This window comes from Anolis sagrei, chromosome X (assembly GCF_037176765.1).
Source record: "Anolis sagrei isolate rAnoSag1 chromosome X, rAnoSag1.mat, whole genome shotgun sequence".
Lineage (NCBI taxonomy): Eukaryota > Metazoa > Chordata > Lepidosauria > Squamata > Dactyloidae > Anolis > Anolis sagrei.
The window spans coordinates 98945838-98960584 of NC_090034.1; the positions used below are offsets into that span (position 1 = coordinate 98945838).

At 41.5% G+C, this 14747-nt stretch overlaps 1 protein-coding gene across 1 annotated transcript in view; it reads right to left on the minus strand.

Annotated features, from left to right (window-relative positions):
* EXOSC5 (exosome component 5) overlaps positions 1-14747 on the minus strand; it is a 51735-nt gene that overhangs the window by 35866 nt on the left and 1122 nt on the right. Inside the window, exons 2-3 of the mRNA XM_067460942.1 lie at positions 12743-12856; positions 5483-5604 (exon numbers count right to left, since the gene is read on the minus strand). Of these exons, the coding sequence (XP_067317043.1) occupies positions 5483-5604; positions 12743-12856 (236 nt within the window). The remainder of the gene's footprint in view (positions 1-5482; positions 5605-12742; positions 12857-14747) is intronic.

Sequence of the window (14747 nt, forward strand, 5' to 3'; positions counted from 1 at the left end):
AAGGTCTTTAGGCACTGCACCCAGTGTGCCGGTCACCACTGGGACCACCTTAACTGGCTTGTGCCAGGGTCTTTGCAGTTTGATCTTTAAATCCTCATATCATGTCAACTTATTATTATTATTATTTGAACACACAACACGATTGGTACACAGCAAACAAGATCACTCTGCTGGCTGTTGTACTGGATTGCACATCGGACACTTCACAAGTGTTTAGAACTTGTGATATATCAGCAAATAATGCATACAGATCCAAGTAGTGTGGCCTTTTTCAGCTGACAGATGGTAATTTTGTCAGTGCCGATTGTGTTTAAGTGCAGGCCAAGGTCTTTAGGCACTGCACCCAGTGTGCCAGTCACCACTGGGACCACCTTGACTGGCTTGTGCCAGAGTCTTTGCAGTTCGATGATTAAATCCTATAATAATAATAACAATTATTATTATTATTATTATTTGAAACGCAACAAGATGAGTTCACAGCAGACACTCTGCTGGCTCCTGAATTGGATCACACGTTGGATACTTCCCAAGTGACTAGGACTGTGTGATGTATTGAGGAATAATGCGTGCAGATCCCAGTAAGGTGGTCTTCTGCAGCTGGCTGATGGTAATTTTGTCAGTGCCGATTGTGTTTAAGTGCAGGCCAAGGTCTTTAGGCACTGCACCCAGTGTGCCGATCACCACTGGGACCAACTTGACTGGCTTGTGCCAGAGTCTTTGCAGTTCGATCTTTAAATCATCATATTGTGTCAGCATTTCCTGTTGTTTCTCTGCAATCCTGCTGTCACCTGGGATTGTTGCTGTTGTTATTATTATTGGGGGACATGGGGAGGAGAATGGACACTCCTCCATTTTGTTAAAGTCCTCTTTTGTCTGCAACCTCAAATGCTTGGTCTCAATAATAATAATAATCACAGTAGATCAGATAGAAAAACATCCCAATTTCCTTCTGGACAGAAACTTAACTTTTCTTTCCCACCAATGGCTCTAGCTTGGTTTGAGTTTTATGTGTCTCGATACCAGAAAAATCCCAACAAACAGCAAGCACATCCCAGACAGACACTAACATGCCCTCAGGTAGAGTTGTCTCTTCCTTTGCCCACATGGTTCCCAGCCTCTGATTACATTGGCCATTTCCATCCACATTCCAGAGCCCCATGTTGCCTGGAGAATATTAATGCCATCTCCACAAGACCTGTTTTTACTTAATGGCATTGGAGACATATGGCTTGTAGCTTTGTTTATTTTCAAACTGAGCTGCTGAAAAGATTTACTTGCAGTTCCATGCAAGGAAGTGTTAACATGGCATTAATATTTTTCTTTCATAACGGGTTAGCAGTCAGCGATGTATATAGCCTTTGGGCCAAATCTGTCTGCCGGAGGGCTAGCTCCTGGCTATCGTGTTCCTATCTAAAAGGGAAGAAGGAAAGGAGGGTGGGTGAGGAATAAAAGTAAGCAAGCAAGAGGAAGAGCTGTCTACCAATCATCTTGATTCCAACAGGGTTTTCCACGGTAGAGATAAAGGGATGGCCCTCTTCCACCATATAAACAAACTCTTTTCTCCCTCCCTTTCGCTCCCTTAAATAAAGCAGGATGCAAGAAAGTGTGATCTCAATGCATCGTTACTGGTAGGACACCTACAAAACTAGCTGCTGACCAGTATGTTCAGTACAGACCGTTACAAAGAAGATGGGTTCATAGGTTCAGAAGCAGATTACAGGAGTTGTCTTCATAGACCTGTCAGCAGCCTATGACATTGTAAATAATCTCCTTCTCCTGAGAAATTATATATAATATTACATATGGCTACCACCTCACTCGCTTCCTAGGAAATCTACTACAAAACAGGAGCTTTTTTGTTGAGTTCCAGGACCAGAGAGGCAGATGGCAAAACGGAAGAACGGCCTGCCTCAGGGGAGGGTGCTTGCTCCATTAATGTTCAACATTTACACAAATCGTCAGCCACTGCCAGAACAGAGTTTCATCTATGCTGACGATCATGCCATCACCACTTAAGCAAGGAGCATAGAAATAGTTGAACAGAAGCTCTCCAAAGCTTTAGGTGCTCTTACTGCCTACTGCAGGGAAAACAAGGTGATTCCTAATCCATCTAAAGTGCTTTTCATCTTAAGAACAGACAAGCATCTCGAGCTCTGAGGATTACCTGGGAAGGAATCCTACTGGAGCATTGCAGCGCACCCAGATACCTGGGAGTCACTCTAGACCATGCTCTGATTTATAAAAAGCACTGCTTGAATATCAAGCAAAACATGGGTGCTATATATTTCCCCCATGTCAGGCACAACTTGTGAAACTGCAAGTAGCTTCTGATGTGAGAGAATTAGCCTTCTGAAAGGACATTGCCAAAGGGACACCGGATGTTTTGATGTTTTACCATCCTTGGGGAGGCTTCTCTCACATCCCTGCATGAGGAGCTGGAGCTGACAGAGAGAACTCATCCGTGCTCTCCACAGATTCGAACCTCCGACCTACTAGTCTTCAGTCCAACCAGCATAAGTGTTTAACCCATTGCGCCACTGGATGCTCCTGGTACTAGAAATAATATCATACGAAAACTGACTGGCACAACCTGGGGATCACAACCAGACCCAGTGAAGACATCTGCCCTTGTGCTTTGTTACACTGATGCTGAATACACATGCCCAGTATGGAATACATCTCACCACGTTAAAACAGTGGATGTGGCTCTTAATGAGACATGCCACTTTATCACAGGATATCTACGCCCTACACCGCTAAAGAAATTACACTGTTTAGCCGGTATTGCACCACCAGACACCCATTGGAAAGTAACAGCCTGTAATGAAAGCACCAAGGCAGTGACATCTCCGGCCTATCCTCTGTTCGGATATAAGCCAGCAAGCCAACGCCTTATATCAAGAAACAGCTTCCTAAGATGTACAGAGATACTTGCAGGAACACCCCAGCAAGCAAGAGTCCAAAAGTGGCAGGCTAATACCAGATGAGAGACTCCCTCCTGGGTACACAGAAGACTAGCGACTTGGAAGACGGTAAACAGACTGTGCTGTGGCACCACGAGATGCAGAGCTAACCTTAAGAAATGGGGCTACAAAGTGGAGTCCACAACATGCGAGTGTGGAGAAGAGCAAACCACAGACCACCTACTACCATGCAACCTGAGCCCTGCCACGTGCACAATGGAGGACCTTCTAAGAGCAACACCAGAGGCACTCCAAGTGGCCAGCTTCTGATCAAAGGACAATATAATCACAAGTGTTTAACTTTGTTGTTCTTCTTTATATTATAACTTTATAATAATATACAGATCAAAAGACAACCTGGCAAAATGGCATGACCTAAAAGAATTTCACACCTTATGTGACTGTGGAGCAGAACAGACAACTTTGTGTCTGTATGCTTGTCCACTATGCCTTGCCTCATGTACAGAGGAAGAATTATTGGAGGCTACAGACAGCCCCTGTTCAGAAGATTCCAGCTCACTTTCCGTCGCTGTGATAATTTGATTTTGGGAAGAAATGGCTTGTTGTGGAAACAAGAATTGGTGATAAAGCTTTGGGGAGACCCCTTTCCCCCATGATAATAACTCTTCCAGGAGTGAATTTCCCTTCCAAGGGACAGATTTCTCTCACGTCCTGTTGTGTCAGGACCCTGTTCTTATCTATGAGTCATTTGTAACTCAGGGACTGCCTGCATTATGGAATCTAACAGGCAAAGAGAAGCTGTTTAATGCAGATGTGTCCCATAGAAGCAAAACAATCCTGTGGTTTTCTGCCCATTAAACCGCATATAAATAGCTTCTGGAGGATTTGAAGAATCTAAAAAGCACTGAAAAAGGGGACTCTGGAGCACTGCTGCCCCCAATTGGCCGCAATCAAACATTTGCATTCAATCTTTACTTACTACCTCCTCACTACCTCTGAGGATGCTTGCCATAGATGTAGGCGAAACGTCAGGAGAGAATGCTTCTGCAACATGGACATCCAGCCCGGAAAACTCACAGTAACCAAGAGGAAAAATTCCTAGGGTGTATCTACACTCTATAACAATTTGTTTACTACCTCACTACCTCTAAGAATCCTCACTACCTCTGAGGATGCTTGCCATAGATGTAGGCAAAACATCAGGAGAGAATGCCTCAAGAACATGGCCATATAGCCCGAAAACACCTACAACAACCCAATCTTTACTTACTTCACCAAAAAATAGTTCCCCACTTGGAACTAAGGGTACATTTCCATTGTAGAATTAAAACGGTTTGACACCACTTTAACTGCCATGGCTCAATGCTAAGGAATGCTAGGAGTTTGGTGAGGCAATGGAACTCTCTGGCAGAAAAGGCAAAAGACCTTGTAAAACTGCAAATCCCAGAACCCCAGAGCATTAAGCTAGGCCAGTGAAAGTGGGGTCAAACTGCAATTATTATTGTTGTGGCGTTGCTGTGAGTTTTTCAGGCTGTCTGGCCATGATTCAGAAGCATTCTCTCCTGATGTTTCGCCCACATTTATGGCAGGCACCCTCAGAGGTTATGAGATTTGTTGGAAACTAGGCAAGTGAGATTTATACACCAGTGGAATAATGTCCAGGGTGGGAGAAATAACTCGTCTGCTTGAGATAAGAGTGAATGTTGCCATTGGCCACCTTGATTAGCATTGAATGGCCTTGCAGCTTCAAAGCCTGGCTATTTCCTGCCTGGAGGAATCCTTTGTTGGGAGGTGTTAGATGCATACACCAGTGTATCCAGGGTGTGTGTGAGAAAGAACTCGTTTGCTCGAGGCAAGTGTGAATGTTGCCATGGGCCACCTTGATTAGCATTGAATGGCCTTAAAGCTTCAAAGCCTGGCTATTTCCTGCCTGGGGGAATACTTTGTTGGGAGGTGTTAGATGCATACACTAGTGTATCCAGGGTGTGTGTGAGAAAGAACTCGTTTGCTCTAGGCAAGTGTGAATGTTGCCATGGGCCACCTTGATTAGCATTGAATGGCCTTGCAGCTTCAAAGCCTGGCTGTTTCCTGCCTGGGGGAATCCTTTGTTGGGAGGTGTTAGATGCATACACCAGTGTATCCAGGGGGTGTGTGAGAAAGAACTCGTTTGCTTGAGGCAAGTATGAATGTTGCCATGGGCCACCTTGATTAGCATTGAATGGCCTTGCAGCTTCAAAGCCTGGTTATTTCCTGCCTAGGGGAAATCCTTTGTTGGAAAGTGCTAGATGGCCCTGATTGATTCTTGTTTGGAATTCAATTGTTTTTTTAGTGTTGCTCTTTATTTACTGTCCTGATTTTAGATTTTTTTTCAGCAGAAAGGAGGAAACCATGAAAATGAACCAAATCTGGCTACCAGTATTTTTTTAAAAACTCTAAAATCAGGATAATAAATAAGACAAAATAAATATAATAAATAAAACCAAATGTAAATGAAAAGCAAGCTGTCCTTGGGAGCGTTTTCATGAAAAGGAGAACCCCCTTTCGCCATCAAAGGATACTGAACCGGCATCGGTAATGACCTGAAGCACGATCGTAATAGAAGACCGGGGATGTAGCGTACCCAAAACTACTGCTTCGCATGTCTTCTTGATCATCTGCTCTCTGCTTCTTTCATAGACACCTGGAAAAAGGGGACAACAAACAAGAGCAACCCAATAAGCCTATAGGAAACAAAGGGTGCATATACACTGCTTTAACTGCCATGGCTCAATGCTATGGAATTATGGGAGTTGTAGTTTGGCAAGACACCAGCACTCCTTGGCAGAGAAGGTTGAAGACCTTGTAAAACTACAGTTCATAAGATTTGAGGCATAGCAGTTCAAGTGGTGTCAAACTGAATTAATTTGACAGTGCAGATTGAACTCTAAGACTGAAAGCAATCATCTTCCTATGCAAGTAAGGTTTCACACACACACACACAAATCATAGAATCATAGTTGGAAGAGACCTCATGGGCCATCCAGTCCAACCCCCTGCCAAGAAGCAGGAATATTGCATTCAAATCACTCCTGACAGATGGCCATCCAGCCCCTGTTTAAAAGCTTCCAAAGAAGGAGCCTCCACCACACTCCGGGGCAGAGAGTTCCACTGCTGAATGGCTCTCACAGTCAGGAAGTTCGTCCTCATGTTCAGATGGAATCTCCTCTCTTGTAGTTTGAAGCCATTGTTCCGCATCCTAGTCTCCAAGGAAGCAGAAAACAAGCTTGCTCCCTCCTCCCTGTGGCTTCCTCTCACATATTTATACATGGCTATCATATCTCCTCTCAGCCTTCTCTTCTTCAGGCTAAACATGCCCAGGCTAAACATGCCCAGCTCCTTAAGCCGCTCCTCATAGGGCTTGTTCTCCAGACCCTTGATCATTTAAATATACAATAGAGTCTCGCTCACCCAACATAAATGTGCCGGCAGAATGTTAGATGAGCAAAAACGCTGGATAATAATAAGAGATTAAGGAAAAGCCAATTAAACATTAAATTATGTAATGATTTTACAAATTAAGCACCAAAACATCATGTTTTACAACAAATCGACAGAAAAAGCAGTTCGATACACGGCAACGTTGTGTAGTAATTACTGTATTATGAATTTAGCACCAAAACATCACAATGTATTGAAACAGCTGTGGTGGATCCAGACAGAAGGCAGACTGTGTTGGATAATACAGAATGTTGGATAAGTGAAGGTTAGATATGCGAGACTCTACTGTGTGTGTGTATGGGGGAGGGTTGAATGAAAAGTAATGCCTCCACCTTTGTAACTTGGGTTTGGATGGGAATATTTTAATAATTCAAACACAGAAATAATCCATAGAATGTGCTTTTTCACTACCACTATTCACTTTTCCACATAATCACCAAACAATTGGATACATTTCTGCCAATGATGAACAAGTTTCCTGAAGCCGTCACAGAATAAGTCGACACAAGTTTTATCACCAATCCTTGTTTCCACAAGAGTAGAAATATTCCAAAATCCAATTATCACAGGAACAGAAAGTGAGGTGAAATCTTCTGAACAGAGGCATCAACAGCAAAACAAACTCCACAGGGGTGTGAAACCTTCCCTATGCTATTCAAAACTTGTTTGTGTGTGTACCTGGAGTTACAGTTAAAAAGTGTACTTGTTGTAACTTACAAATTCAACTTAAAAACAAACCTACAGAACCTATTTTGTTTGTAACTTGGAGGCTGCCTGCATATTTATTTTATTTCACTATCAAAGGGGACTCAGGGTGTCCTTACAAAGGCAACAATTAGATGGTGCATACACACATACCTCAAAAAATAAACAAAAGCATTAGGACCAAACCAATTAAAACACGACATCTCTTCTGACACACACGCAGAGAGAGAGCTCAAAGCACACAGCACATACTCTCCATATTCTCCATACCAGTAGTTCTCCACCTTCCTAATGCCACAACCCCTTAATAGAGTTCTTCGTGTTGTGGTGACCCCCAACCATACCATTATTTTTGTTGCTACTTCATAACTGAAATTTTGCTACTGTTATGAATTGTAATGTAAATATCTGATATGCAGGATGTATTTTCATTCACTGGACCAAATTTGGCACAAATACCTGATACGCTCAAATTTGAATACTGGTGTGGTTGGGGGGTATTGATTTTGTAATTTGGGAGTTCTAATTGCTGGGATTTATAGTTCACCTACAATCAGAGAGCATCCTGAACCCCACCAACAATAGAATTAGGTCAAACTTCCCACACAGAACTCCCTAGACCAGTGTTTCTCAACTTTCCTAATGCCGCGATCCCTTAATACAGTTCCTCATGTTGTGGTGACCCCCCCAACCATAAAAATATTATTTTCGTTGCTACTTCATAACTGTCAATTAGCTACTGTTATGAATCGTAATGTAAATATCTGATCTGCAGGATGTATTTTCATTCACTGGACCAAATATGGCACAAATACCTGATACACCCAAATTTGAATACAGGTGGGGTTGGAGGGGGGGGGGTTGATTTTGTCATTTGGGAGTTGTAGTTGCTGGAATTTGTAGTTCACCTACAATCAAAGAGCATTCTGAACTCCACCAACAATGGAATTGAACCAGACTTGGCACACAGAACTCCCATGACCAACAGAAAATGCTAGAATGGTTTGGTGGGCATTGGTCTTGAGTTTGGGAATTGTAGGTCACCTAAATCCAGAGAGCACTGTGGACTCAATCAATCATCAATCTGGACCAAACTTGGCACGAATACTCAATATGCCTAAATGTGAACTCTGGTGGAGTTTGGGGGAAATAAACCTTGACATTTGGAAGTTGTAGTTGCTGGGATTTATAGTTCACCTACAATCAAAGAGCATTCTGAACCCCATCAATGATAGAATTGGGCCAAACCTCCCACACAGAACCCCCATGACCAACAGAAAAAATTGTATATTCTGACAGTCTTCAGTGACCCCTCTGACACCCACTCGCATCCCGACCCCCGGGTTGAGAAACACTGCCCTAGACCAAAAGAAAATACTGAAAGAGTTTAGTGGGCATTGACCTTGAGTTTTGGAGTTGTAGTTCACCTACATCCAGAGAGCATTGTGGCCTGAAACAATGTTAGATCTGGACAAACGTTGGCATGAAATCTCAATATGCCCAAATGTAAACACCGCTGGGGTTTGGGGAAAATAGAGCTTGACATTTGGGAGTTGTACTTGTGGGATCTATAGTTCACCTACAATCAAAGAGCATTCTGAACCCCACCAATGATGGAATTGGGTCAAACTTCCCACACAGAACCCCCATGACCAACAGAAAATACTGTATTTTCTGGTGGTCTTTGGCGACCCCTCTGACACCCCCTTGCGACTCCCCCAGGAGTCCCGGCCCCAGGTTGAGAAATGCTGGTTTAGATCTTGTGGCCTTGCAAAGATTTCTATGACAAGGAAAAGGTGTTCCTTTTTTGTTGTGAAAAGGCACTTCAAAAACTACTCCAGTAAATAAGCCCTAAAGGCATACATACAAAAATCGCATTTCGTTTAATCCTAATACCATCAAATCTGCAAATAAGATCAGCAGCACTTTAATTTGGGGGAGAAAAAAGGAAAGCGATTTGTATCCGGGAGAACGGGACTAAACTTTTTGTTTCTTAATTTAATTATTCACAGCCAATCAAGACCCCCTGGAGGCTTCAAGGCATTGAAAAGTCTCAGCAGGAAGAGAGGGAAGTAAGATGAGAATTTCATACTTTTCGCCCCCCTCTGATAGCAGTAATTTTTCGTTTTGGGGCTCCCTGCGGAGGGAACAAGATAGCCAGATGGCATCGCCGCAGGATTCCAGATGGACCACTTCGTTGAATTCATAACAGCTCAGCTCACCTTTTGATTGCACGGGTTTCCAGCTGAGAAGGAGCGGGAAAAAGGACTGGTGAGAATGCTAAATGTGTTGTTGTGTACCTGCCAGGCATCTCCGAACGGTATTGTGATATTAAACCGCGTTATATGAGTTCACATGGACAATATAAAGCAGTTTCAAACTACATTATATAGCACTGTAGAGGGATTATAGAGATCCAGGCAGTCATGCAGAAACAATCAAATAGGTGCTTTTCTGCTGTGCTCCAAAGCCTCCAGGATCCTCAAATTTGGGCACAAAACAGCCTGATATTGCTGTGTTGTAAATAAAAGTACTAAAACCCAGTGGTTTGGCTTTATTGTTCAACCAAAAACATTGCAGGGGCAAAATGAGGCTAAATATAAAAGCAAAACTAAAACAGGTATAAGATACAGGAGCAAAAATTGCTTCATAGTAATTAAAAAAATAAAACATAGTAATAATTAAAATTATTATTATTATTATTATTATTATTATTATTATTTTGAGGAGTCCCCGGTGGCGCAGTGGGTTAAGCCCCTGTGGCGTCAGGACTGAAGACCAACAGGTTGCAGGTTCGAATCCAGGGAGAGCGCGGATGAGCTCCCTCTGTCAGCTCCAGCTCCTCATGAGGGGACATGAGAGAAGCCTCCCACAAGGATGATAAAACATCAAAAAACATCCGGGTGTCCCCTGGGCAACGTCCTTGCAGACAGCCAATTATCTCACACCAGAAGCGACTTGCAGTCTCACAAGTTGCTCCTGACATGACAAAATAATAATAATAATAATAATAATAATAATAAAAACTCAGGTCAGATTCAAACATAACAATGGCAAACATACTGACGAGACTGTTTTATTGTTTTATTGCTTGCTGATGTATGGTTTTAATTGTGATATATGTTTAATTGTGGTTTTACTATTGTAATTGTTTGTATTGGCATCGTATCGGTGCCCAACATAAGGCATTGAATCTTGCCATTATTTATGTGTAAACCGCTTTGAGTCCTCCCAGGGTTGAGAAAGGCGATATATAAATACTGTAAATAATAAATAATCTATATAAATAAAAATGTAATGTTTGTTTGTGGTATTAACAGAACTCAAAAACCAGTGGGCCAATTGGCACCAAATTTGGACAACACACACCTAACAACCCAATGTATGTCCTTCACTCAATTTTTTTTTTTGATTTTGTCATTTGGGAGTTGTAATTGCTGGGATTTATAGTTTACCTACCATCAAAGAGCTTTCTGAACTCCACCAACAATGGAATTGAACCAAACTTGGCACACAGTTCTCCCATGACCAAGAGAAAATACTGGAAGCGTTTGGTGGGCAGTGTCCTTTGGTTTTGGAGTTGTAGTTCACCTACTTCCAGAGTGCACTGTGGACTCAAACAATGATGGATCTGGACGAAACTATACAAGAATACTCAATATGCCCAAATGTGAACATTGGTGGAGTTTTGGGAAAATAGAATCTTGACATTTGGGACTTGTAGTTGCTGGGATTTGTAGTTCACTTACAATCAAAGAGCGTTCTGAACCCCACCAACCGATGGAATTGAACCAAACTTGGCACACAGAACTTCCATGCCCAAAAGAAAATACTGGAAGGGTTGGTGGGCATTGACCTTGAGTTTGGGAGTTGTAGTTCACCTACATCCAAAGATGACTGTGGACTCAAACAATGATGAATCTGGACCAAACTCTACAAGAATACTCAATTTCCCCAAATGTGAACACTGGTGGAGTTTGGGGAAAATAGAATCTTGACATTTGGGAGTTTTATTTACTGGGATTTATAGTTCACCTATAATCACAGAACATTCTGAACCCCACCAACGATAGAATTGGGCCAAATTGGTTATGTTGTTTTTACTCTGTATGTTTTGTGATGTTATTTGGGAACCACTCTGAGTCCCCTCAGGGAGATAGAGCGGTATATAAATAAAGTTTTTTAAAAAAATATTATTATTATTATTATTATTATTATTATTTTACATTACAATTTATAACAGTAGCAAAATTACAGTTATGAAGTCGCAATGAAAATAATGTTATGGTTGGGGGTCACCACAACATGAAGAACTATATTAAGGGGTCGTGGCATTAGGAAGGTTGGGAAACACTGCTGTAGACCTTAAAACACTACAACTCTCATGATTCCATAGCATTGAGCCATGGCATGGAAACTGTGTGGAAATGTATTAACTCTGTAGTGTAGATGCACCATTTGTGGTCCACTTCTGCATGGGAGAATCTAGAATCAAATCCATGAAATACACTATGAGACATGATTTTTGTTCCTAGGTTATAAATGTCATTTCCTAATTGGTTCTATCATTAAAACATGGAAATAGGTATATTAAACTGTAAAAACGTTTTTGTGAGACATCCTACAACACATTTTGGTAGAGTTTTTCAATGAATATCTCATCAAGTCTCTCAACCAATTCAACATACAAGGCTGTTTGTGGCAACTACAAAAACAACGATTCTGGAGTATAATAACTACTTTCACAAGTACCGCACAATTAAAACAGAAATAACACTTTCAAACCAGGAACAGAAACTTTTTCAAATTGTGTACATAGTGTAATCAAAACCACAACGTCAAACCTACAAATGTGGAGGTTCAAATATATTTAATATATTTATATATTTATATATTTAAGTGATCATAGCTGGGGAAAGCACGTCTGTTGTTTTTAAGCATAGCAGTAACTGTGAGGAAACTTTATAACATGTTTGAACATGTGTGAGGCATTTTGATTATACTGTATCGTAAAAAAAATTTGGCCACATCATGAGGAGACAGCAAAGCCTAGAGCAGACAATTATGTTGGGGAAAGTAGAAGGAAAAAGGAAGAGGGGCCGACCAAGGGCAAGATGGATGGATGGCATCCTTGAAGTGACTGGACTGACCTTGAAGGAGCTGGGGGTGGTGACGGCCGACAGGGAGCTCTGGCGTGGGCAGGCCCATGAGGTCACGAAGAGTCGGAGACGACTGAACGAATGAACACACACACAAAAATTCTCCAATTTTAATAGTTTTAGTAAAAATTATGTGAACTCCAAAACTTTAAAATAGTTCCATGCTCACGATAATTCAGTTGGATGAATATTTCTTCATTTAGATATGTGTGTAAATGGGGGAGGGTACAATTTTTTTTGGTGGTTAGGTGTGGGATTTATGTTGATTAGTCCTGCAGTTTTAGTTTTGATGCTATGTTTTATACTTTAATGTTATGTTGTTTATTTTATTGCAATTTGTATCTCATTGTATTGTAATTTGTTGTTTGGGCTTGGCCTCATGTAAGCCGCTCCAAGTTCCCGTTGGGGAGTTGATGGCGGAGTATAAATAAAGATTATGATTATGATTATTATATTTTTGCAACAGATGATTCTCACCAGGTAAGCCCACTTTCGGCCTCAGCATGACTTCCAAGGTGGCTTTATCATAGATCTCTTTGCTGACCTTGACTTCTGAAGGTCCGTATACACCAGCAAGGACCGAAGTGTCTCCTAAAAACACAAAGAAACCATGAATAGGGCAAACATGATCAATCAGCTTATTTCAAAGCAGAACAATACATCTAAGTAAACATATAAAAAAGCAAACATTATATAGTGGAGTCAAATTATCCTTAATGTTGTTGTTGTATGCTTTGGAGTAGTTTCCAAGTCATAGTGACTCTGAGACGAAGCTACTACAGGGTTTTCTGGCAGGATTTGTTCAGAAGAAGTTTGCCATTGGCTTTCACTGAAGCTGAGAGAGTATGACTTGGTCAAAGTCACGCGGCGGGTTTCACAGCCCAGTAGGGATTTGAGTCCTGGGGCACACTGTAGAAATAAGTTTGACTTTAAGAGACACAGCTAAATGCTGTGGAATCTTGGGAGTTGTAGTTTTACAAGGACTTTAGCCTTCTCAACTCCCAGTATTCCAAAGCATTGAACAATGGCAGTTGTGTCAAACTGAATTAATTTCACAGTGTATGTCTCCAAAGTAGTTTTGTTATTATTACTACTACTACTACTACTACTACTACATAGGTTATATGAGGGAGAGCTGACTAAGAATGGGGTTCTGTGGAAAGGACTTCCAATCTGGGAAATAGAGGAGTCACATTATTATTATTATTATTTCCCGCTCCTTTTCTCCTAAAAAAGACATAAAGCAGCTAACGAACAATACAAACCATACAATGTGCAAATTAAAATGTAAAGCATAGAAACACTTAACAGAATTAAACACAGGACTATTTTTTTCCATGTCACGACCAACTTGAGAAGCTGCAAGTCGCTTTTAGTGTGAAAAAATTGGCAGTCTGCAAGGACATTGCCCAGGGGACGCCCGGATGTTTTACTATCCTATGGGAGGCTTCTCTCATGTCCCTGACAGATGGGAGCTCATCCCGCTCCCTGGATTCAAACTGCCAACCTTTCGATCAGCAGTCCTGCTGGCACAAGGGTTTAAACCATTGCACAGGACTATTAAAAATGCAGCATTCAAACATTTGATAACACTTGTTCCCTATTCCCAATACCAGAACTATGTTTTTAATGGATTTAATCTGAATTGTTTTTAAAATTAATTATGTTTCATGCTGTTTTAATATTTCTATGTTGGTCTATTTTAAATTGTACTGTAATGTATTGTCGAAGGCTTTCATGGGCGGAATCACTTGGTTGTTGTAGGTTTTTTTGGGCTATACGGCCATGTTCTAGAGGCATTCTCTCCTGACATTTCGCCTGCATCTATGGCAAGTATCCTCAGAGGTTGTGAGGTCACTACCTCTGAGGATGCTTGCCATAGATGCAGGCGAAACGTCAGGAAAGAATGCCTCTAGTACATGGCCATATAGGCCAAAAAACCTTACAACAACCCACTGTACTGTAATGTTTTAATGATAGCTGCTTTGAGGGCCCTTCCAAACAGGTGCTATATCCCAGGATCTGATCCCAGGTTTTCTGTTTATCTCAGATTATCGGACAGTGCAGACTCATATAATCCAGTTTAAAGCAGAAAACTTGGGATCAGATCCTGGGTTACAGGGTTTGCCTGGGGCCCCTTCCAGGGCCCTTTCACACAGCCCTATACCCCAGAATATCAAGGCAGAAAAATCTCACATTTTTTATTTATTTATAGTATTTATATAATGCTTTTCTCACCCCTAGGGGGGACTCAAAGCAGTTTACAAATAGCAGGCAAAATTCAATGCCTTACATTGGACACTGACACGATGCCAATCCATAACAGTTACAATAAGAATTTTTTAAAACCAGTTCAAAGCAGATATTGTGGGATTTCCTGCCTCGATATTCTGGGTTATATGACTGTGTGGAAGGGCCCTAGAAGGGCCATGAGTCTCCTTTTGGAGACAAAAAGTGGCAGTCTTTAGGAAGAGTTTGAAGA